Source organism: Pristiophorus japonicus, chromosome 6, assembly GCF_044704955.1.
Source record: "Pristiophorus japonicus isolate sPriJap1 chromosome 6, sPriJap1.hap1, whole genome shotgun sequence".
Classification (NCBI taxonomy): Eukaryota; Metazoa; Chordata; class Chondrichthyes; family Pristiophoridae; genus Pristiophorus; species Pristiophorus japonicus.
Window position 1 is genome coordinate 262,086,030 of NC_091982.1, and position 26,078 is coordinate 262,112,107.

The 26,078-nt window shown below is 46.1% G+C and overlaps 1 protein-coding gene across 1 annotated transcript; it reads left to right on the top strand.

The window, feature by feature from the left end:
- The first annotated feature begins 456 nt into the window (after positions 1-456).
- Positions 457-26,078, top strand: LOC139265482 (alpha-2-HS-glycoprotein-like). The gene is made up of 7 exons (XM_070882505.1): positions 457-654; positions 11,527-11,637; positions 16,104-16,191; positions 17,224-17,390; positions 19,169-19,279; positions 19,490-19,576; positions 25,628-26,078. Exons 1-7 carry the CDS (start codon positions 457-459, stop codon positions 25,925-25,927), a joined length of 1,062 nt encoding a protein of 353 aa, XP_070738606.1. The 3' UTR covers positions 25,928-26,078.

Sequence of the window (26,078 nt, forward strand, 5' to 3'; positions counted from 1 at the left end):
ACTGTGGACTTTGTCATTCTAGATAATGAAAATAAAAATGTTTCTCCTAATTGAGGGTTACACCTTTCCAGATGCTGATGGCCAAGTATTTTATTTTAGATTCCCAGTATTTGCAGTATTTTTCATTTATCTACGCTCGAGTTAAGCTGTTTAACACCTCAGTGATGTACTATGTACTGTAGGCGTGCTTCAAATGAACTTTGTTTTAGAAGTTGCTGTGTCATTGTTTGATATCATCAATTTTCATATTTGTTTTGACATGTTTATTTTTCCCATGGTCAATTGTGTGGTCTCAAATCAGACTGCATTCAGACAAGAAGCAGAACAATTGACGTCTACACTGCTGCAGTGAAGACCCCTGTTGCCGCGGCTGGTGAGAGCTTCCTAATGTTCGAGATACCATTTCTAGTGTCTCTCAAACACAGTGCAACTCCATTATTGCAGTTCTCGCACAGCATGAAGCTGTTGGTTGTGCTAGTGGTTAGCACTCAACTCTTCCAGCCCTCACTTGCAGCCGTCTACAGAGCCCTTTCCTGCAAAGTGCCAAGGGTAGTGAATGCAGCAGACTGGGCAGTGGAACACATCAATGCTGATCAGCCGGGAGGATACAAGTACGTGCTGAACAAAATTGAAAACGCCCAGGAAGAAAGCGGGGTGAGTACAAAGATGAGTTCATTTGTTATGGAACATGTTTAAACGCAGAGGTGTTGGCGGACGGGAGTGGTTTATGAAAATTCCTGAACCAGAGTTGAAACAGGAACAGTGAGCTTTGAAAACATTATTGGCCCGGATTTTGCGGTGAGTACGACGGCATACTCTGAGAGTACGGCGTCATACCGCCTTTGAAATATACTTCGAGCTTGGGATTTCCTCATGCACTTGTGCGTGTGCTAAATCCCGAACTTGCGATTTGCACCGCCTTGGCAATGCCAGTCTCTGGCACAGAGCTGGAACCTTTACACATCAGCTGCCCAGCAATTCTGGACGTTTTTCTAATGGTTTCTGAAAGCAGCCTGTTTCACATCTTAAAAGAAGACCTATGTGTGTACATTGTATACATTTTGGTGGAAGAAACTTGTTGGACGAGCTTCATTTTAATTACTTGGGAAGTTGAATAAGAAAGTTAAGTAAAGTAAAGAACTGTCAGATTCCAGAGACCGAATCTTCCTTTCAACTCAAAATGAACAACATAATAAACAATATAATGCATCTATAACAAGGAAATTAAATGTATCTATTACCTGTCTAATTGAGGACTGAATAACATATTTTAGTCCTGAAAATTAACATTGAATATATGAAGTCCAACAACATTACTTGTTGGAGATATGGGGCTAGAACCTCCACTTTTTTTGCATGCTTAATACCCACTTAACGCCCATTTTATTGCTAACGTATAACGCCCATATAGCACTCATTTTGGCACAAAATGGAAACTGCCGGGCATTTTTAGGAAACTTATCGCCGAGCGTTACTTTCCCCGTGTGCTTAACGGCAATAAAAAATATTATCGCCCGCCCACTTTTTTGGGGCGTAATCAGCAGAATGGGCGAATTCAACGGCCATAATATCGCCCAACGTTAATTTATGCACGGATTTAATGCCAAGATTCAATATTATCACCCGGCCACTTTTTTTTGTCGTAAAGAGCATATTTACCGAAACTAGCGGCCATGAGATCGCCCAGCGTCACTTTCACCACCTCGCACACATATCGCCCACAATATCGCTCGCCCAAAAAAACGCCCACAAAATGTGGAACTAGCCAGAATGAATCACAGCGTTATGGACACCATGTTCTACATCACATGTCGCGTCCTTTAAAAGGCTGCTGTGCTTCAACCTCGGGGGAGTTCGGATCTACTCTGCAGGTCGTTGGAGTTGATGTGAACATCTGTAAAAACATCTTGACCACACTGTGACCGATTGGAATTGAAGAGGTGTGTTCGTCGGGACATTCCTTGTTTGTTACCAATCTGTGGTAAACAGCGAGCTACTGCAATGGGGCCTGTCCTTTCTCACCCTCTCTTGGTGACCAATTACATGCAGCAGACTCGACATCACCGAAGGAACGCTCCACTGCATTATGTGCCCAATGTACGAAGTGACAGACAGATGAGGAGGACCAGACGTTACAACCTCCACAAGTACAGGGAGAAGCATTCTTACTTCGACTTGCCTTCGGAGACTGCGCTTCCACAAAGAGGTTATCACTGAGGTATGCCAGCTGATAAGGGCAGATCTTCAGCCTGCCAGCACCATCAATACTGCACTGTCCATTCAAAGTCAAAGTCACTGCGGCACTGTCGTTCTACGCCTCGGGTTCTTTCAGGCGACATTTGCAGACTTTCTCAGCATGCCACACATCGCTGCATTAGACAGGTCACTGAAGCCCTGTAAGCACGCAGGAGAGACTTGGTCAGTTTCTCTATGACCAGGGAGGCACAAAGTGAGAGGGCTCTAGGATTCTCCATTGAAACATAGAAACATAGAAAATAGGTGCAGGAGTAGGCCATTCAGCCCTTTGAGCCTGCACCGCCATTCAATAAGATCATGGCTGATCATTCAACCTCAGTAACCCTTTCCTGCTTTCTCTCCATACCCCTTGATCCCTTTGGCCGTAAGGCCCATATCTAACTCCCTCTTGAATATATCTAACGAACTGGCCTCAACAACTTTCTGCGGTAGAGAATTCCACAGGTTAACCACTTTCTGAGTGAAGAAGTTTCTCCTCATCTCGGTCCTAAATGGCTTACCCCTTATTCTTAGACTGTGACCCCTGGATCTGGAACTCCCCAGCAACGGGAACATTCGTTCTGCCTCTAACCTGTCCAATCCCATCAGAATTTTATATGTTTCTATGAGATTCCCTCTCATTTTTCTAAACTCCAGTGGATACAAGTCCAGTCTCTCCTCATATGTCAGTCCTGCCATCCCGGGAATCAGTCTGGTGAACCTTCGCTGTACTCCCTCAATAGCAAGAACGTCCTTCCTCAGATTAGGAGACCAAAACTAAACACAATACTCCAGATGTGGCCTCACCAATGCTCTGTACAACTGCAGTAAGACCTCCCTGCTCCTATACTGAAATCCTCTAGCTATGAAGGCCAACATGCCATTTGCCTTCTTCACCGCCTGCTGTACCTGCATGCCAACCTTTAATGACTGATGTACCATGACACCCAGGTCTCATTGCACCTCCCCTTTCCCTAATCTGTCACCATTCAGATAATATTCTGTCTTCCTGTTTTTGCCACCAAAGTGGATAACCTCACATTTATCCACATTATGCTGCATCTGCCATGCATTTGCCCATTCACCTAACCTGTCCAAGTCACCCTGCAGCCTCTTAGCATCCTCCTCACAGCTCACACTGCCACCCAGCTTAGTGTCATCTGCAAACTTGGAGATATTACATTCAATTCTTTCATCTAAATCATTGATGTGTATTGTAAATAGCTGGGGTCCCAGCACTGAACCCTGCAGCACCCCACTGGTCACTGCCTGCCATTCTGAAAAGGACCCGTTTATTCCGACTCTCTGCTTCCTGTCTGCCAACTAGTTTTCTATCCACGTCAATACATTACCCCCAGTACAATGTGCTTTAATTTTGCAAACTAATCTCTTGTGTGGGACCTTGTCAAAAGCCTTTTGAAAGTCCAAATACACTAGATCCACTGGTTCTCCCTTGTCCACTCTACTAGTTACATCCTCAAAAAATTCTGGAAGATTTGTCAAGCATGATTTCCCTTTCATAAATCCATGCTGACTTGGACAGATCCTGTCAATGCTTTCCAAATGTGCTGCTATTTCATCTTTAATAATTGATTCCAACATTTTCCCTACCACCAATGACAGGCTAACCGGTCTATAATTCCCTGTTTTCTCTCTCACTCCTTTTTTAAAAAGTGGTGTTACATTAGCTACCCTTCAGTCCATAGGAACTGATTTAGAGTCAATAGAATCTTGAAAAATCATGACCAATGCATCCACTATTTCTGGGGCCACTTCCTTAAGTACTCTGGGGTGCAGACTATCAGGCCCTGGGGATTTATTGGCCTTCAATCCCATCAATTTCCCAAACACAATTTCCTGACCAGTAAGGATATCCTTCAGTTCCTCCTTTTCGCTAGACCCTCGAACCCCTAGTATTTCCAGAAGGTCATTTGTGTCTTCTTTCGTGAAGACAGATCCAAAGTATTTGTTCAATTGGTCTGCCATTTCTTTGTTCCCCATTATAAATTCACCTGATTCTGACTGCAAAGGACCTACGTTGGTCTTCACTAATATTTTTCTCTTCACATATCTATAGAAGCTTTTGCAGTCAGTTTTTATGTTCCCTGCAAACTTCCTCTCATACTCTATTTTCCCCCTCCTAATTAGACCCTTTGTCCTCCTCTGCTGAATTCTAAATTTCTCCCAGTCCTCAGGTTTGTTGCTTTTTCTGGACAATTTATATGACTCTTCCTTGGATTTAACACTATCCCTAATTTCTCTTGTTAGCCACGGTTGAGCCACCTTCCCCGTTTTATTTTTACTCCAGACAGGGATGTACAATTGTTGAAGTTCATCCATGTGATCTATAAATGTCTGCCATTGCCTAGCCACTGTCAACCCCTTAAGTATCATTTGCCAGTCTATCCTAGCCAATTCACGTCTCATACCATCGAAGTTACCTTTCCTTAAGTTCAGGACCCTAGTCTCTGAATTAACATTGTCAATCTCCATCTTAATAAAGAATTCTACCATATTATGGTCACTCTTCCCCAAGGGGCCTTGAAAGGATGGCCAGGATGGCCAGCTCTCTAGTTGGTTCTCAACATATTGGTCTAGAAAGCCATCCCTAATACACTCCAGGAAATCCTCCTCCACCGCATTGCTACCAGTTTGGTTAGCTCATTCTATATGTAGATTAAAGTCGCCCATGATAACTGCTGTACCTTTATTGCACGCATCCCTAATTTCTTGTTTGACGCCATCCCCAATCTCACTACTACAGAATTGCAAACGTCCCCAAGGTGCAGGGAGCAATAGACTGTACGCACATCGCGATGCGGGCACCTTTTCAGGATGCTGAGGTTTTCAGGAACCGCAAGGGATTCCACTCCCTAAATGTCCAACTGGTTGTCGACCACCAGCAAATTATACTGGCAGTGAAGGCTAAATTTCCGGGCAGCATCCATGATGCTCACATCCTGCGTGAGAGCACTGTATCTGACTTGTTTAACAATCAGCCACAAGGTCAATGCTCGATGCTTGGTGACAAAGGATATGGCCTCGTCACTTGGCTTATGACACCTCTGTGACACACCGAGGTTGAGAGGCGATACAACGAGAGCAACAGAGCAACTCGCAATATCATGGAGAAAACCATTGGAGTGCTGAAGCAGTGCTTTAGATGCCTGGACCACTCAGGAGGCAAGCTCCAATTCCACCCTGAGCAGGTAGCTCAATTCATGGTGGTGTGCTCCATGCTGCACAACTTGGCTATCAGGAGGGGACAAGAATTGCCTGATGAGTCTGACAGTCCACCTCACCAGAGAGAGGAAGAGGAGGACGAGGAGGAGAACGCTGACATCGGGCCCAGACAATCAGGCTGATGCTGAAGCCATGCCCCCAACCCCCTGTAGACCACATGAAAGGGCCCATGGTGGCATGATAGCTGCAAGAGCCTTACGTCAGGAGCTCATCAATGATCGTTTTGCCCGAAAGAACGTTGGTGTTATTTACAAGGCTGACACACTGCTGGGTGTGCAGGTCATACATCAATGGTGGGAATCACCTCGGTGACAGTTAAAGTTAAAGTTGATTAAAGTTAAGTGTGCTTATACCCTTTGATGTAAAGGAATCACCAGCATGTAATGGTGCAGCTATCTGAGTCAATGTACAAGGTTTTGTTAAATAAAAAACATTTAAACCGAACATTAGTCTGAAATCATCAGTATTTCTGTACAAAACAAACCTTTCCCCCCCCCCCCACTTCTCCTCCCCACCTCTATCCCTTCCCCTTCCCCTCCTGACTCCAAGCTGCCTGGCCGAGGAGTTCCTCAGGCGTTGCTTCATTGGGGGGGGGGGGGGGGCGGTGATGGCCAAGGCACTACTTGGACGGATACGGGGGAGGACGGTCCCGAGGTGGGAACGTGCTCCGAGCCAGAAGCAAGATGTTGCTCCTGGCTCTCGTGTGGTTGGCAATGGGTGTGTGGCACCTTGGGGTGCAGTGCCGTGCTCCGGGACCACTGGGAGCCCTCTGCCACCAGTGTTCCTGGCTACCAGCTCCAGGGCCTCCTCCATCCCTTCCATGTTATATCTTATTTGTTGGACAAAAACTCGGTGCCAACTATGTTTCTGATGCTTAGTGGGCTTTTTGCTGCTGGTGAATCTCCCTTGTGCCTCCCACAACAGCCAGACAAGCACACACCACACCCACACACGCTTTCAGTGCCTCTGAGCTCCCTCTCTCTCTGTCTCCTCTTCTGCGCATGTCATGATGACCCTTGACCTCCTGAATCGTGGGATTCGAGCGTTGCCATGCCATTGCTAAGGACGACCACACTTTACGGCAGAAGGTCAAAAAAATTAACGCTACCGCCCATTTGATATCGCTCGCGGTAACCCCCATTTTCAAAAATGTAACCTAGGTGTTTTGAGAATGGGCGAGAACCCGGCGATCTGAAAACCCTTTTTTAATGCCCACGCCGGAAGGAACGCCCCTTTTTGGGCGATAAGCACAAAAGAGGAGGTTCTAGCCCATAGAACATTGCTAGGCCTTTACTGAGTATCAAAACAGGAAGTTGTATACACCGAGCCCGAAATTGATCAACTTACTGCCCACTGCCGATGACATTCCTCTGCAAGATCCGCCCAGTGCCACTTTCGAGGTGGGCTGGAGCGGCCGGGAGGGGAGAACCACCGGGAACCGCCTGCTGACGTCAACAAACGGCCGAGTAGCGCAACTGAGCACCTGCCCGCCGAGCTCCCAGATTCATGCGGGCGGCCTTTGGCGCCAGAGTGGGTGTGACTGCTGGCTGGAGGCAGGTCTGTCCCCGATGGTAAGCCTGAAGATCCGAAAAACAGGTTAGTGAACATTTTTTTTTCCACAGCGACTTACCTGGATGGGGTCCCCTGAAGCTATTCTGATAGTTTTTTTAGATTTTCCTGATGATTTTTATTTTCAGCTGTTTGACTCTCCATGGGCCCAACTCCATCCTCGACACCACTTGGGCGGCAAGTGCCTTTGCCGTTGAGAATGGGAGCTTCCGCCGGCCGCCACCCAGATTGGCGGCGTAAGTCCCTCATTTGCCGCCTGCCGACCTTCGAGGGACCTTGTTGATGAATATCCCGCCCAAAGAACTGTCAGGCACCTCAGTGGCCACCGGCCGGCCCTTTGGGCGGCACTTGGGTGGGTGGGGACCTTCACCAATTTCAGGCCCCTTAGTGACTAATAAATTGAGTTTGGATGGAAAAATGAAACATAATGCTGAGATATGAAATAAGTCCAAGTACCAGTTTAATGACAATTTAAAAAAAAGTTTAAACATATTTTTAAAATGTAATTTCAATGGAAGTAACTGACAGGTTAGTAGCAACACAGGTTAACAAGGCCATAATAGAAGCAAACCAAGCACTTGGGTTTATTTCTAGAGGGATAGAATTTAAAAGTAGGGAAGTTATGCTAAACTTGCATCGAACCTTGGTTAGACCACACTTAGAGTACTGCGACAGTTCTGGTTGCCATATTATAAAAAGATATAGAGGCTCTGGAGAGGGTTCATGTAATGTCCTTACACACTACTATAAATTCACACGAGGCACATTCTGCAGACAAGGTCACTCTGTGACCCGAACCTTTATTCACAGGACCAAGGAGTGATGACCCTGCGTGGGACCTCCCTTTATATACCTGGATGACCAGGTGAGGAGTGTCTCCCACAAGTTCACCCCCTGTGGTCAAGGTGTACATTTCTCAGGTGTATACAGTGTACAGTGTTGTTACATAAAGGTTACAGTTACATGAAGGTTACATACATGACATCACCTCCCCCCCAACGTCTTTGGGTCAAAGATTGAGTCTTTCAGGCGGTCGACGCTCTCTCGTGGAGCGCCGCAGTTGGGGCTCTGGTTGTTGAGCCTTGGTATGCGTCTCTGTCACCTGTGGTGATTCTGGCCTGTCTGGGCTGACCGCAGGGACTGTGCGTGCTGCTGAATGTTCTTGTTGCTCATTCACTGGCAATGGTGTGGGCAACATCTCATGATCTTCCTCAGGTTCCTCAGTGTCCATGCTGAACCTTTTTTTTACTTGGTCCAGATGCTTGCGGCATATCTGTCCATTGTTAAGTCTGACCACTATGACCCTATTCCCCTCTTTGCCAATTACAGAACCCTCAAGCCACTTGGCTAATTATGAACAAATACAGGGTCATCGATTTCTAAACATCTCCCCTTTGAGTTACGGTCATGGCACTCATTTTGGGACTGGCGGTTGCCCTCAACAATGTCTGCCAGGACTGGGTGAATGAGGGACAGCCGAGTTTTAAGAGTACGTTTCATGAGTAGTTCCGCGGGCAGGACTCCCGTGAGCGAGTGCGGTCGGGACCTATTGGCCAGCAGGAGGTTCAATAGGCGGCATTGAAGGGAGGGTCCTTGAATCCGGAGCATGCCTTGTTTTATGATTTGAACCGCACATTCCGCCTGGCCATTGGAAGCCGGCTTGAACGGTGCTGTACTGATATGTTTGATGCCATTACCCGACATGAACTCCCGGAATTCATAGCTAGTGAAACACGGGCCGTTGTCGCTAACCAGGATGTCCGGCAAACCGTGGGTCGCAAAGACCGCACGCAGACTCTCCACAGTGGTGGATGTCGTGCACGAGTTCAATATGATGCACTCGATCCATTTCGAGTACGCATCAACAACGAGGAACATTTTTCCCATGAACGGGCCCGCGTAGTCTCCGTGAGTACGTGACCATGGCCTGGTGGGCCAGGGCCCCGGGCTGAGTGGGGCCTCCCTGGGGGCATTGCCCAGCTGGGCACACGTCGTGCACCTGCGAACACAGTGTTCCAGGTCTGAGTCAATTCCCGGCCACCATACATGTGACCGGGCAATGGCCTTCATTAGCACAATGCCTGGGTACTCGCTGTGGAGTTCCCTGATGAATGCTTCCCTTCCCTTTTGGGGCATGACTACCCGGCTGCCCCATAGTAAGCAGTCGTCTTGGATGGAGAGCTCATCCATCCGTCTGTGAAACGGTCTGACCTCCTCAGGGCATGCTCCGTGTGCGGGCGCCCAATCCCCAGTCAGGACATATTTCTTAATCAGGGATAGGAGGGGATCTCTGTTGGTCCAGATTTTGATCTGGCGGGCTGTGATGGGGGAGCCTGCGCTGTCAAAGGCTTCAACAGCCATGACCATCTCAGCACTTTGCTCCGCTGCCCCCTCAGTGATATATACCGCTCGCTGGTTTGAGGTGCTCACCGATCAGTTTGCTGAGCTCTTCAAAGGTTTTGTCCGCCGGCTTCTCGAGTGTGAGCAGATCTTTCATCAGCGCGTACGTCTTAGGTCCACAGCTGGTCAGTAGATGCGCCCTTCGCTTGTCAGCCACTGCCTCTCCCAGCCAGTCCTTCGTGACAAAGCTCTGCTGGAGCCTCTCAATGAAATCGTCGCAGTCCTCACCAACACAGTACCGTTCCTCTGTGCTACCGGTAGCCATTCTCGTGAATCGTTGATTCCCGTTTCTCGTCGCCAAATATAATGTCCTTACACACTACTATAAATTCACATGAGGCACATTCTGCAGACAAGGTCACTCTGTGACCCGAACCTTTATTCACAGGACCAAGAAGTGATAACCCTGCGTGGGACCTCCCTTTATATACCTGGATGACCAGGTGAGGAGTGTCTCCCACAAGTTCACCCCCTGTGGTCAAAGTGTGCATTTCTTAGGTGTATACAGTATGCAGTGTTGTTACATGAAGGTTCCAGTTACATGAAGGTTACATACATGACATCTGAGAGAAGATTTACAAGGATGATACCAGAAATGCGAGGGTATACCTATCAGGAAAGGATGAACAGACTAGGTCTCTTTTCTCTTGAAACAAGAAGGCTGAGGGGTGACTTAATAGAGGTCTTTAAAATTATCAAACGTTTTGATAGAATAGATACAGAGAGAATATTTCCACTTATGGGGAAGAGCATAACTAGAGGCCATCAATATAAGATAGTCACCAAGAAATCAAATAGAAAACTTCTTTACCCAGAGCGTGCTGAGAATGTGGAACTCGCTAGCATAGGAATTGATTGAAGTGAATAGAATAGATTCATTTAAGGGGCATTTGGATAAGCATATGAGGGAGAAGGGAATAGAGGGTTATGCTGATAGAGTCAGATGAGGAAAGATGGGAGGAGTCTTTAGTGGAGGCTAAATGCCGACATGGACTGGTTGGGTCGAATGGCCTGTTTCTGTGCTGTATATCCGATGTAATCCGACGTACAGAAGTATCTGTGGGCGTGACTTAGTTTTGACAGATTTTGTGGGCGTGTCTTCCCTTACACATAGGCTGTACGTTACGCTCCTGGCCTTCATGATGACATCATCATAGGCAATCCCTCGAAATTGCGGAAGACTTGCTTCCACTCTAAAAGTGAGTTCTCAGGTGGCTGTACAGTCCAATGTGAGAATTACAGTCTCTGTAACGGGTGGGGCAGAGAGTGGTTGAAGTGTGGCTTTGTGACGTAATACGCTGTGCATAACTCTGTAGTGCCAAAAGAGGAAGTCTCCATTCTGGGCCTTGCATCATTTGTACTATTTTTGTACTCAGTAGCTACGCCACCAACTGCAATTTCTGGGCCAATGGAGCACAACGGGATCCAAACAGCATTGTGATGAGCGATTTACAGCACTGTAACCTCGGGATAGTCCCAGAGAATGGGATTTTGTTATACCAATTCTGACAAAGGGTCCACACTGAAATGTGTAACCTGTCTTTTCTCTTTACAGATACTGATGGGCCTACTGTGTACTTCCAGCATTTTCTGTTTTTGTGGGGGTGTCACAGTTAAATTCCCTTCTGTGCAACAACAGAGTTCAGGATTATTTATTTATTATTTTAAAATTATGGTTTTGAAATTAGGTTAAATTATTCATGAGAAAGTGTGCAGAAAACAGGGATTTTTCATGGCAGCAATTTTCTTCATGCTTGACTTTCCCTGAATGAATCAATTGCTGACACAAATCTCCCAAACTTATTGCCTAATTAACCCATCGCCCAGTTGTTGCTGGGTAACATTTGGGGTGCAGCTGATGTCATATCTGCTGACATGCTTATACTTACAATGTTACTTTTTACACCAATGTGCCATAAAAATACAGCAGGTGCAATCAGCAATTTAATTACATGACACTTCCATTTTCAGGTGACTTGGTCAGGTTTTAATGGGCCTTTAATAGAGGATATGCATCATTGATTCCTTCAGTGTGACAGACTGATTGTTGTTCATTAATTAATCTTATTTCTCTTTCAGAAGCAAGGTGTGACCTCTGTTAACCTAGAGTTTGAGGTGTTCGAGACTAGATGCCACTCACTGAATCCAAAACCTGTGGCGGAATGTAGTATACGATCAGGTCCTGAAGCTGTAAGTTTCTCTTTTGAACGTTTTGCACACCTTGGTGGAAAAGTTCACATTTAAAGGCACTTTAACGCCCTTGGTAATGCATATGGGGAAAAGCCACTCACTCATTCAGTGTCCATCCCTACAAAATGTCTTAGTCAACACCCAGTCCAATGTAGTCACTCGCTCACTCATCACCTGCATTGTTGTGGTGTCAGAGGAGGGTTGAGACAGCATTGATGTCCCATCCAAGGAGCAGGTGGGACAATGTTAATTCAACACTAAGACATAGTGAACATCAACTGAACTGAACTTTGTGAGTGCCCTGGCCTCAGTCTCAGTGAAGCATCTTATGCAAAATCAAAGCAGCACATAAGTAATGCATTGCCATAATGGGCCTGAATTTGGCCAGGATTTGCTCCGTTTTTTTTGGAGCAACTTGATTTTTCTGGGGTATCTTAAAAATCCCCATTCTGCACTTGTGGCCGCACAGAAAACCCTTGCAGAGAGTTAAGAAGTCAGCGCAGATAGCGAGAGATGGGGGCGGGGAAGGGAAGCACAGAGGACCTTGCAAAGCACTAAACACCTTCACAACAACATTAAAGAAGCATAAAAACCATCAATAATAAAGTAAAAAAAATAAATAAAAAATAAAACTTACGTCCTACCTTCCTAACTCAGCCCCCTAACTCAGGGACTGGACTTCTCTCCGAGGGACTGGACTTCTCTCTAGAGAAAACTTAATCAGTGTTGGGTCATAACGATTTGACATGTGCCCACACAAAATGCAACATTCTCTTCACACTGCTGCCTGCTGGCCCATGTTTTATCGGGAAGTGCTGTTGAAGATTATCAGGTCATCCCTTCAGCCAGGGATAAGGGCGGCGAGCACCGGGGCCCGCTCACAGACTACAGGACGCGCTGGGAGGGAGAGGAGCTACTGCACATGTGTGCAGACTGCACTGCGCATGCGCGCAGCTGCCAGCAATGTTTTCGGCGCAGGGCTGTAGCTCCGCCCTCCCCACTCCACGAGAACTGCCGAGCCAGGACCCGGGACACACAGCAGAGTGGCCGGAAAAAGGGGTTGGGGAAATTTGGGCCCAATGTGTGGAATATTAGTTTGCAACGCGATACTTTTTTGATGTAAAGTCCGATGTAATGATTTTAAGAACATGAGAACATAAGAAATAGGAGCAGGAGTAGGCCATTTAGCCCCTCCAGCCTGCTCCGCCATTCAATAAGATCATGACTGATCTGATCATGGACTCAGCTCCCCTTCCCTGCCCTCTCCCCATAGTCCCCTATTCCCTTATTGCTCAAAAAATCTGTCTATTTCTGCCTTAAATATATTCAATGACCCAGCTTCCACAGCTCTCTGGGGCAGAGAATTGCACAGATTTACAACCCTCTGATATCATATTGTCAATTGTCCTTTTGCATTGGAGACTAAAGGCAAATGTTCCTATGTCAAACTCATTGGTCCCTGTGCATACATCACAACATCACAACATCGACCAAATACTATATTCAGTGCAATTTCTAAGTATTTAAAAAAAGTGAAGATCAAATACATTTAGTAGTCAATTATTACAGCCTGGTCAGTCACTATACCAGTGCTATAGCAGGGGGGTGGGGTGGTGCAGGGAATTCTCACCAATTTTCTTCCCTCCTTTCTTTTAGAAATTGACACCTTGTTAATGATGGTTTCACTAATATTAATCACCCTCCAGCACCTTGCTCTAATGGTTATCAGCCACATGTGCACTGTGACAGTGGATGTTGGCAAACTGCTTGACTGTGAGGCATCACAGCCCAGTCTGCTCCTTTTCTCATCGGACATCGAGTATAGTACACTGAATAATGATCAGGAGCAGGAACCCTGACCCTCTCCCTAATCAGGGGGTACGGAGGAAATTATATTTCCCTACCGCTGTCCTGGCTGAGATCAATAAACTGATTGCTCATGTCTCATTCTGATCCTAAAATTAAATACTGTAAAAACTGAGAAATGTTTAGTTCTTCATGAATTAAGTGAGATGGGGATTTGATATTAGTCAGAGACAACTGCTACAACCAATTCTTCAGCTGCATACTGGTTGGAGGTCAGTAATTCTTACAGAAAAGGAAGGAGAACCAAAACTTGTATCTCTCCCTGTTTTGGTACTAAGAGTAACTGTTAAGAGCATAAGAACATAAGAACATAAGAATTAGGAACAGGAGTAGGCCATCTAGACCCTCGAGCCTGCTCCGCCATTCAATAAGATCATGGCTGATCTGGCCGTGGACTCAGCTCCACTTACCCGCCCGCTCCCCATAACCCTTAACTCCCTTATTGGTTAAAAATCTATCTATCTGTGACTTGAATACATTCAATGAGCTAGCCTCAACTGCTTCCTTGGGCAGAGAATTCCACAGATTCACAACCCTCTGGGAGAAGAAATTCCTTCTCAACTCGGTTTTAAATTGACTCCCCCGTATTTTGAGGCTGTGCCCCCTAGTTCTAGTCTCCCCTACCAGTGGAAACAACCTCTCTGCCTCTATCTTGTCTATCCCTTTCATTATTTTAAATGTTTCTATAAGATCACCTCTCATCCTTCTGAACTCCAACGAGTAAAGACCCAGTCTACTCAATCTATCATCATAAGGTAACCCCCTCATCTCCGTAATCAACCTAGTGAATCGTCTTTGTACCCCCTCCAAAGCTAGTATATCCTTCCTCAAATAAAGCGACCAAAACTGCACGCAGTACTTCAGGTGCGGCCTCACCAATACCCTGTACAGTTGCAGAAGGACCTCCCTGCTTTTGTACTCCATCCCTCTCGCAATGAAGGCCAACATTCCATTCGCCTTCCTGATTACCTGCTGCACCTGCAAACTAACTTTTTGGGATGCATGCACAAGGACCCCCAGGTCCCTCTGCACCTCAGCATATTGTAATTTCTCCCCATTCAAATAGTATTCCCTTTTTTGTTTTTTTTTCCAAGGTGGATGACCTCACACTTTCCGACATTGTATTCCATCTGCCAAACCTCAGCCCATTCGCTTAACCTATCTAAATCTCTTTGTAGCTTCTCTGTGTCCTCTACACAACCCACTTTCCCACTAATCTTTGTGTCATCTGCAAATTTTGTTGCACTACACTCTGTCCCCTCTTCCAGGTCATCTATGTATATTGTAAACAGTTGTGGTCCCAGCACCGATCCCTGTGGCACACCACTAATCACCGATTTCCAACCCGAAAAGGACCCATTCATCCCGACTCTCTGCTTTCTGTTAGCCAGCCAATTCTCTATCCATGCTAATACATTTCCTCTGACTCCGCGTACCTCTATCTTCTGCAGTAACCTTAACCTTTTGTGTGGCACCTTATCGAATGCCTTTTGAAAATCTAAATACACCACATCCATCGGTACACCTCTATCCACCATGCTCGTTATATCCTCAAAGAATTCCAGTAAATTAGTTAAACATAGAAACATAGAAACATAGAAAATAGGTGCAGGAGTAGGCCATTCGGCCCTTCTAGCCTGCACCGCCCTTCAATGAGTTCATGGCTGAACATTCAACTTCAGTACCCCATTCCTGCTTTCTCGCCATACCCCTTGATCCCCCTAGTAGTAAGGACCTCATCTAACTCCTTTTTGAATATATTTAGTGAATTGGCCTCAACAACTTTCTGTGGTAGAGAATTCCACAGGTTCACCACTCTCTGGGTGAAGAAGTTCCTCCGCATCTCGGTCCTAAATGGCTTACCCCTTATCCTTCATGAATCCATGCTGCGTCTGCTTGATTGCACTATTCCTATCTAGATGTCCCGCTATTTCTTCCTTAATGATAGTTTCAAGCATTTTCCCCACTACAGATGTTAAACTAACCGGCCTATAGTTACCTGCCTTTTGTCTGCCCCCTTTTTTAAACAGAGGCTTTCCAATCCGCTGGTACCTCCCCAGAGTCCAGAGAATTTTGGTAGATTATAACGAATGTATCTGCTATAACTTCCGCCATCTCTTTTAATACCCTGGGATGCATTTCATCAGGACCAGGGGACTTGTCTACCTTGAGTCCCATTAGCCTGTCCAGCACTACCCCCCTAGTGATAGTGATTGTCTCAAGGTCCTCCCTTCCCACATTCCTGTGACCAGCAATTTTTGGCATGGTTTTTGTGTCTTCCATTGTGAAGACCGAAGCAAAATAATTGTTTAAGGCCTCAGCCATTTCCACATTTCCCATTATTAAATCCCCCTTCTCATCTTCTAAGGGACCCACATTTACTTTAGTCACTCTTTTCCGTTTTATATATCTGTAAAAGCTTTTACTATCTGTTTTTATGTTTTGTGCAAGTTTACCCTCGTAATCTATCTTTCCTTTCTTTAGAGAGCAGCTTTATACTGGGCGGTTCCTCACTCCTCTTCAATGCTGAGCAAATGTGCACTAGGGGTGACAACGAAGTTGTAAATAACTAACAATGGCTATTTCTCTAATTCCATTAGATTTCTGGTGACTGTAAAGTACAATTACAAATTAACCCAACAACACAACACTATCAGGTCCAAAAGTACCAGTGTTTAATATCACCAGGTAGGTCAGATGTTTCTGTGAATGTGATTTTTATTCTACACTGAACAGAGCTGTCAATTCTATTTGACAACGAGAGCATTACTGTTCAACTTAGACAGGCTCAAAAATAAAATAACTCACCAGCCGGTGAATTATCAGTGTTTTTCTTGCTCCATCAGAACACTTTTTTGATTATTTCTTCCATCCTTTTGCCTGTTTCCCCTGAGCTTTAAATGTAATTCTCCCTCCAGTCTCTGGGTGAGTGAGTGTTATAGCTAGTCCGGCAATAACTTGTTTTATGATATAAGAGGTTCTCAGTGTGGCTATGCACCTCTACTCCAGTCTTCACACATTAACTGAATTTGTCCTGTTATTACTCTCTGAAGATTGTTGCTGGGATTATGATAGAACCTGCTCCAACCTACACGCAGCAACAGAGAATTACATACAGCACAGAAATAGGCCATTCAGCCCAACAGGTCTATGCCAGTGTTTATGTTCCATTTCAGCCTCGACACAACTTACTTCATCTAACCCTATCAACATATCTTTCTATTCCTTTCTCCCTCATGTACTTATCTAGATTCCTCGTAAGTGCATCTATGCTATTTGCCTTAGCTAGTCCATGTAGTGGCAAGTTCTACATTCTAACCATTTATGGAAATTACAACAATCTTATGGGGGTTGTTGCTGCCGCAGTCCATCAGAGTGCCTACTGCAATCTTCATACTGGAGCAGTGTCCAAGAGCACCCATATGGAGATTGTTACTGAGTCTGTAACAGTCTTTCCTTCAATCTCTACGTAGTAGCAGTGTGCTGGAATCTTTTATGCTATTATATGGTGGAGATTGGCATTAGTATTAGAAGGTCATTGGTCATGAAAAGCCAGAGATATTCAATGTTCGGTCATGTAACATGGGCTACAAAGACATCTGACCAGGCTATTTCTTTTAAGGCTGTATTTTCCACCATTCATTAATTTTAGAGAAAATGTAGCTGTGAGTATAAAGCTAAAACACAACTTTATAGATTTTCTTCTACTTTTCTTTGAAGATTCAGATGACATGGTTTTGAACAGATGCCCAAGGTGCCCACATCGCATACCTTTAAATCACTCAGACGTCAGTCAAGCTGCCAGGACGGTACTACAAAAATATAACAGAAACAGCAGCAGAACAAATTATTTTGCAGTACAGAAAATAACAAAAGCTTCCTCTCAGGTAAGGTTGATGTCATTCCTTTTTTGAAGCAAAGCTTAGCAAAAAAATCTGAGCTCTTTTATTTTACGGGTAATCCTATGCATCAACACGTAAAATCTGGCAAGTTTTAAGATTTGCTGTCCAAGTACTGGTTTGACAATTTTGCACTAAAAGTCCCAGAGATAGTGAAAATGTTGGTTTCTGAGTAGATGTGAACAATAACAGCAACAGCAATTAAGCTATAATTGATATAATGCCTGGTTATCCCCAAAGCCTATGAAATTTCAAATTTGAAAACAAATGTTTTTTTTCATGTTTCTGCAGTACTGGTAGCAATACTTTGGTACAGCAGGCCTCTGAGACTTGATATAGTCAATCGCTGCACCTTAGTCCAGGCAGTCACCCGTCAGTAGTCAGGCAACCCACCAAAAATATTTAAAAGATCTCCTGGCCAGAAATCATCTGGGGTCAAGGGCACCATTAAAACGGAAATGAGGAGGAATTTCTTCTCTCAGAGGATCATGAATCTTTGGAATTCTCTACCCCAGGGAGCTGTGGAGACTGGGTCATTGAATATATTTAAGGTGGAGATAGACAGATTTTTAAGCGATAAGGAAGTCAAAGGTTATAGGGAGTGGGCAGGGAAGTGGAGTTGAGGCCAGGATCAGATCAGCCATGATCTTATTGAATGGCGGAGCAGGCTCGAGGGGCCAAATGGCCTACTCCTGCTCCTATTTCTCATGTTCTTATGGATTCTGGCAGGTGGCGAATACACCATGTTGAACATATGATCCAATTCTGCTAAAGAAGAATATCTAGACCAAATGATCTTGTTATTTCATTGTCACTTATTCTTAAGAGACTGCAAGAGACAGTGGCATGTATCAGTTTTCTATGGTGATGGTTGCATTTTGTTATAAATGTCATAATTATACAACTTGTGAAAAAGTACAAAGGGTACACACAATTAAACGTTCCTCTAGGATTATATTGGGCCTGAAATCGCGCGCCCCATGGGCACGCACGGAGGGCCTGTTGGGTCTTTGCAAGTTCCGGATTTAGCGCATGCTCCTAAACCCGGCACATGATGCATGCAAAGGAAAAGGGTCTCTCCTATTTGCCCAACTCCTGCCCAGTGAATGTCCTTCAAATTCTTATGCTGGTAAAAGCAGGCGTAAAGCTTGCTTTTACTAGTGTAAGAGTTTTAAAAAATAGAAAAATAAAATGTTAGCACTCATTTACATATTAAAACCCCTCTCCATTAAGGTAAGTTTATTTTTAGCCCTGTTAAAACATATAAATAACATTTCAAAAAGTAATTTTTTGTATAAAATATTTAATTAAATTGCATTTTAATTAATTTCAAATATGTAATGGGTTTTAAAAATTTATTTTCAGTGTTTCTGTGTTTTTGGGGGTATTCCCATCCATACTTATGGCAGCTACATACATACGGAATTACCAAAAGTATGAATGGGGATCCCACTACACTGATAGGTTGGGCCGGCCCATGTGATCCCAGAGATCCGTACGAAACCTGTACGATCCTGGGATACGTGGGCCCCTATGCTGGCCTTCACGGAGAGCCCCTGGACCGCAAGTCACCGTACCTCTGGGACCACCAGGTATTGCGGTCGGAGGCATTCGCCCGCGGGAAGCCTCCGACTGCAATTTCTGGGCCAATGTATATTTCCTTTACTATCACAGATATCTTCAAAAAGGTTGTTGCAATCATTTGCTGCGACTATTCAAGTAGTTTATTTGTTGCTAAAGAAAGTTTTTTGGTGATTTCTTTTCAGGTTGGGGCTGGGAAGAAAGTATTTGTTGAATTTGTAATCCGAGAGACTGCATGTACCAAAGCTTCCAAGCTTCCAAATTGTCCAATGGATAGAGGTGAATTTGCTTCTGGTGTAAGTATTGTTGCAAAACAGTCCACTGGCCCAATAAATGGTTATACCATAGGGCATTCCACCACAATCCTGCTCAATTTCCTGGGTAGGAATGTGGAGGAAAATCTACCCCTCTACGTCTGTAATGTTTGATGTAGAAATATAACGAAAGCTTTGAATCAGAAAATATCTGTTGCTTAGTATTTCCTGTTGCTGTTTCTTTCCTTGTAGAGCAAGGGCTTCTGCACCGGCTCAGTCTATAAACCCATTTCTGGGCAAGAGAAAGTTGAAGTGAACTGTGAGCACTACAGCCCAAAGGTAATCAATTATGCCCGTACTTCAATCCCTTGGGAGTCTGATTAAAATTCGTAACAGGGATCTCAAAATGCTTGCCAAAGATTTTGGGATTGAATTTCCGTGGCTCTACTGCGATAGTTATGGTAGACAATCGGGAGAACCACCGCGGAAATAATTGGCATATGTTTTGAGTGCTTATTGAGGAACAGAAACGTTTAAAATTCTGACGGGTTTAGACAGGTTAGATGCAGGAAGAATGTTCCCAATGTTGGGGAAGTCCAGAACCAGGGGTCACAGTCTAGGGATAAGGGGTAAGCCATTTAGGACCGAGATGAGGAGAAACTTCTTCACCCAGAGAGTGGTGAACCTGTGGAATTCTCTACCACAGAAAGTTGTTGAGGCCAATTCACTAAATATATTCAAAAAGGAGTTAGATGAAGTCCTTACTACTTGGGGGATCAAGGGGTATGGTGAGAAAGCAGGAATGGGGTACTGAAGTTACATGTTCAGCAATTAACTCATTGAATGGTGGTGCAGGCTAGAAGGGCCGAATGGCCTATTCCTGCACCTATTTTCTATGTTTCTATGTTTCTGCTGAGCTTTCCAAGTGGATGTGCCATGTTGTGGAGATCTGACTTGGAATGTAGGGAAGAGCATACATCCCACCACTCAGTGGCACATCACGTTTGTACCTCAACATGCATACCAATAAGCAACATAGAGCTATGTAGGTTTATAGCACAGAAGGAGGCCATTGTGTCTGTTGTGCTTTTTGCTAGAGTAATCCAGCACTTGGAACTTTAGAATTTTGATGACATTTGATTATTTTCTAGAAGCTACATTTTTTTATAATGACTCACATTGCCAATTCATTTATTTTTCACTTTTTTTAAAACTTATTTTCCTTTTGGCCTTTATGTGCCCTTCCTATTTCACCCACCTTCCTAACCGAACAAGATAGGCAGTTGGCCTGTCTCAAGGCCAATGCCGCTCCTGCATCAAATACATCATGGAATGTGCAAGATCAAGCAAGAGGATAGGTTACCCTCCAGTTTTCCCTCTGTCCACGGGATGGGAAGTGTTGTGTCCTTACACTCTACTGTAAATCAACACGAGGCACATATTGCAGACAGGGTCACTCTGTGACCTGAACCTTTATTCACAGGACCAAGAAGTGATGACCCTGTGTGGGACTTCCCTTTAAATACCTGGATGACCAGGTGAGGAGTGTCTCCCACAAGTTCACCCCCTGTGGTCAAGGTGTGTATTACTTAGGTGCATACAGTGTACAGTGTTGTTACATGAAGGTTGCAGTTACATGAAGGTTACATACATGACATCACCTCCCCCCAACGTCTTTGGGTCAAAGATTAAGTCTTTCAGGTGGTCGACGCTCTCTTGTGGAGCGCCGTAGTTGGGGCTCTGGTTGTTGAGCCTTGGCATGCATCTCTGTCACCTGTGGTGATTCCGGCCTGTCCGGGCTGGCCGCAGGGACTGTGCATGCTGCTGAATGTTCTTGTTGCTCGTTCACTGGCGGTGGTGTGGGCAACATCTCATGATCTTCCTCAGGTTCCTCAGTGTCCATGCTGAACCTTTTTTTTACTTGGTCCAGATGCTTGCGGCATATCTGTCATTGTTAAGTCTGACCACTATGACCCTATTCCCCTCTTTGTCAATTACAGTACCCTCAAGCCACTTGGGCCCCAAAGCGTGATTAAGAACAAATACAGGGTCATCGATTTCTATACATCTCCCCTTTGGGTTACTCATTTTGGGACTGGCGCTTGCCCTCAACAATGTCTGACAGGACAGGATGAATGAGGGACAGCCGAGTTTTAAGTGTACGTTTCATGAGTAGTTCCGCGGGTGGGACTCCCGTGAGCGAGTGCGGTCGGGACCTGTAGGCCAGCAGGAGGTGCAACAGGCGGCATTGAAGGGAGGGTCCTTGAATCCGGAGCATGCCTTGTTTTATGATTTGGACCGCACATTCCTTCTGGCCATTGGAAGCCGGCTTGAACGGTGCTGTCCTGAGCTGTTTGATGCCATTACCCGACATGAACTCCTGAAATTCATAGCTAGTGAAACACGGGCCGTTGTCGCTAACCAGGATGTCCGGCAAGCCGTGGGTCGCAAAGACCGCACGCAGACTCTCCACAGTGGTGGATGTCGTGCACAAATTCAATATGATGCACTCGATCCATTTCGAGTACAGATCAACAATGAGGAACATTTTTCCCATGAACGGGCCCGAGTAGTCTACGTGAATACGTGACCATGGCTTGGTGGGCCAGGACCACGGGCTGAGTGGGGCCTCCCTGGGGGCATTGCCCAGCTGGGCACACATCATACACCTGCGAACACAGTGTTCCAGGTCTGCATCAATTCCTGGCTACCATACATGTGACCGGGCAATGGCCTTCATTAGCACAATGCCTGGGTACTCACTGTGGAGTTCCCTGATGAACGCTTCCCTTCCCTTCTGGGGCATGACTACCCGGCTGCCCCATAGTAGACAGTCAGTTTGGATGGAGAGTTCATCCATCCGTCTGTGAAACGGTCTGACCTCTTCAGGGCATGCTCCGTGTGCGGGCGCCCAATCCCCAGTCAGGACACATTTCTTAATCAAGGATAGGAGGGGATCTCTGTTTGTCCAGGTTTTGATCTGGCGGGCTGTGATGGGGGAGCCTACACTATCGAAAGCATCGACAGCCATGACCATCTCAGCACTTTGCTCCGATGCCCCCTCGGTAGTGGCCAGTGGAAGCCTGCTGAGCGCGTCAGCGCAATTTTCGGTGCCTGGCCGGTGCCGTATGGTGTAGTCATACGCAGCCAGCGTGAGAGCCCATCGCTGTATGCGAGCTGACGCATTGGCATTGACAGCTTTGCTGTCTGACAACAGGGACGTTAACGGCTTGTGGTCCGTTTCTAACTCGAATCTTCTGCTAAAAAGGTACTGGTGCATCTTTTTCATCCGGTAGACACATGCAAGTGCTTCCTTTTCAACCATCCCATATCCCCTTTCTGCTTGGAAGAGCGATCTGGAAGCATAAGCCACAGGTTGGAGCTGGCCGTCATCATTTACTCTGCTGCAACACGCACCCAACCCCATAGGACGATGCATCACATGTCAAAACCAATTTCTTACAAGGGTCGTACAGGGTCAATAGCTTATCAGAACAAAGCAGGTTCCACGCCCTATTGAAAGCCCGTTCCTGACAGTCCTCCCAAAACCAATCGCAACCCTTATGCAGGAGCACGTGTAGCGGCTCCAACAATGTGCTTAAGTTCAGCAGAAAGTTCCCGAAATAGTTCAAGAGTCCCAGAAATGAACGTAACTCTGATGTGTTGCCGGGCCTGGGCGCACGACGGATCGCCTCCGTTTTGGATTCGGTAGGTCGGATCCCGTCTGCGGCAACCCTCCTGCCCAAAAACTCGACCTCTGGGGCCAAAAACACACACTTGGACTTCTTTAGTCGCAAGCCTACCCGGTCCAGTCGGCGTAGCACCTCCTCCAGGTTGCAGAGGTGTTCCTCGGTGTCTCGACCCGTGATAAGGATGTTGTCCTGAAATACGATTGTTCCAGGGATGGATTTGAGCAGGCTTTCCATGTTCCTTTGAAAGATAGCGGCTGCTGATCGAATGCCAAACGGACACCTGTTGTAGACAAACAGCCCCCTGTGCGTGGTGATGGTGGTCAGTAACTTGGATTCTTCGGCCAGTTCCTGGGTCATGTAGGCTGAAGTGAGGTCCAACTTGGTGAACAGCTTGCCGCCTGCCAGCGTGGCGAATAGGTCCTCCGCTCTCGGAAGCGGGTATTGGTCTTGTAGTGACACTTGGTTGATAGTGGCCTTGTAGTCGCCACAGATCCTGACCGAGCCATCCGTTTTTAGAACAGGGACGATGGGGCTTGCCCAGTCGCTGAATTCAATGGGCGAAATTATGCCCTCTCTTAGCAACCTGTCCAACTCACTCTCAATTTTCTCCCGCATCACATACGGCACAGCTCTAGCTTTGTGGTGCACTGGTCTGGCGTCCGGGGTGATGCGTATCATTACTTTGGTACCTTTGAAAGTCCTGACATCAGGTTGAAATACTGACTCAAACTTTTGTAGGACCTGTGAGCATGAACTTCGCTCCACAGATGAAATGCCGTGCACATCCCCCCATTTCCAATTGATCTCGGCTAGCCAGCACCTCCCCAAAAGCGCGGGACCATTTTCCGGGACGATCCAGAGTGGCAGCCGGTTCTCAGATCCATTATGTGTGACCACCAACATTGCACTGCCTAGCACTGGAATGATCTCTTTGGTGTATGTCCGTAATTGCGTGTCAATGCTTTCTAGTTTGGGTCTGCTAGTTCTGAATGGCCATAGTTTCTTGAATTGTTGGACACTCATAAATGACTGGCTGGCCCCTGTGTCCAGCTCCATGTGTACCAGGATGCTGTTTAACAGTACGCTCATCATCATAGGTGGCATCTTTGTGTATGAGCTGTGGATGTTTGCCACCTGAACCCGCTGAACTTCAGCGTCCATTGCTGTGTCCCAAGCATCACCCTGCCTTGTGGTTCTTCCATTTCGTAAACCAGCCTCGCTGCGGGCTTCCTGCACATTCTGGCTAAATGTCCACTGAAGTTACAATTTCTGCAGATAAATTGTTGAAACCTGCAGGTTTTTGCAGCATGTCTGCCCCTGCACCTCCAGCAGGAGCTGAGATTGTTGTGAACAAAAGAGCTGTTACCAGGCATTCCTCTCTGATTGTCCCTTTGATTACTCTTGAGCACTCTGTTAGTGGGTGTCAATGGTCCCATCCCGGGACGTATTGTCCCTTGTGATGATGTAAATGTCCATTCAACCTGCCGTTGTCTCTGTTGAGGACCCACTCTAGAGTCTGTAACTGCCTGGGTGGTGTCGAATTGCCCTTGCCTGCCTGCGGGGTTCTGAGTCGCATTTACAATGTTAACTCCCTGCTCCATCGCCACGTTGGGAGCAGGGTTGTGCGCGTATATGATCTTGGTTTCCTCCTCCCCCGCCATGAAGGTTTGAGCCATCAACGCCGCCGCTTCCAAGGTCAAGTCCTTGGTCTCAATTAGCTTCCTAAAACTCCCGGCATGATCAATGTGCTCAATGAAGAAATCCTGTAATATCTCCCTCCTGCAGGTGTCTGTGAACTTACAGAGGCTGGCCAAGCACCGAAGGTCTGCAACAAAGTCCGGTATGCTCTGTCCTTCTCGACGTCGGTGCGTATAGAATCGGTGTCGGGCCATGTGTATACTGCTCGCCGGTTTGAGGTACTCACCGATCAGTTTGCTGAGCTCCTCAAAGATTTTGTCCGCCGGCTTCTCGGGTGCGAACAGATCTTTCATCAGCACGTACGTCTTAGGTCCACAACTGGTCAGTAGATGCGGCCTTCGCTTGTCGGCCGCTGCTGCTCCCAGCTAGTCCTTCGTGACAAAGCTCTGCTGGAGCCTCTCAACAAAACCATCCCAGTCCTCACCAACACAATACCGTTCCTCTGTGCTACCGGTGGCCATTCTCGTGAGTCGTTGATTTCTGTTTCTCGTCGTCAAATATTGTGTCCCTGCACTCTACTGTAAATCAACACGAGGCACATACTGCAGACAAGGTCACTCTGTGACCTGTACCTTTATTCACAGGACCAAGAAGTGATGACCCTGCGTGGGACCTCCCTTTATATACCTGGATGACCAGGTGAGGAGTGTCTCCCACAAGTTCACCCCCTGTGGTCAAGGTGTGCATTACTTAGGTGCATACAATGTACAGTGTTGTTACATGAAGGTTGCAGTTACATGAAGGTTACATACATGACAGGAAGTTTATGGCCTCCAATCTACACATCTTCTCTGGTGCTACAGCCATTATTGAGAACTCACTGTATGAGCAATCTCAGCAAAAGCCTGCTTCCTGTTAGTCCGCCACATTGCAAATTAGATTAAAAATGCCAATGTGTTGTAGCTGCCATGCAGTTCAGGTCAGCGATTGACTTTAAATTGTGCGGTTAGATTTGTCAGAACTCTGTGAAGTAGCTGACATGGTCTTTGTCTCATTGAAGGTGGTGGGCAGTCACGCTCGGAAGGTGGGTGCACGTATTGTCAAGCAAAGACATCATACAAAAAAAGGACAAGGACAAAGAAGTAAGAGACAAGTAAATCATCATCGACAACATGGCAAGAAACGGCTAAATGCGCACGGTGGAACTCCCAAGAGAATTGAATCCTCTGAGGAAGTGCAGGGCGCACTGGGCTTCGTTATCAGCTCGGGCAGTGGAGCGAACTTTCCAATCCTGCCTGCACCTCGGAATACCTGTCCAGGGAGGGCCAGGCATTTTGTAGGACCAGTTGTATCTATCTGATCTGTCTCTGAAATAAATCCAGGGAGGAGATTCACAGCAGACAGCAAATCCGTCCTTTTATTGTCAGAAAGTAATTTATATCGGTAACAAAGGGCACAGACCTGAAAGTGAAAATTGCCTCTTGAAGCACATCTCAACAGGAAGCCCAAAA

Excerpts from the sequence above, each read along its gene's own strand:
- LOC139265482 (XM_070882505.1), top strand. The coding sequence starts at position 457 with ATGAAGCTGTTGGTTGTGCTAGTGGTTAGCACTCAACTCTTCCAGCCC. Across the intron at positions 16,192-17,223 it reads CCAGTGTTTAATATCACCAG|ATTCAGATGACATGGTTTTG; the intron begins GTAGGTCAGATG and ends TTTTCTTTGAAG. Across the intron at positions 19,280-19,489 it reads GAGGTGAATTTGCTTCTGGT|AGCAAGGGCTTCTGCACCGG; the intron begins GTAAGTATTGTT and ends CTTTCCTTGTAG.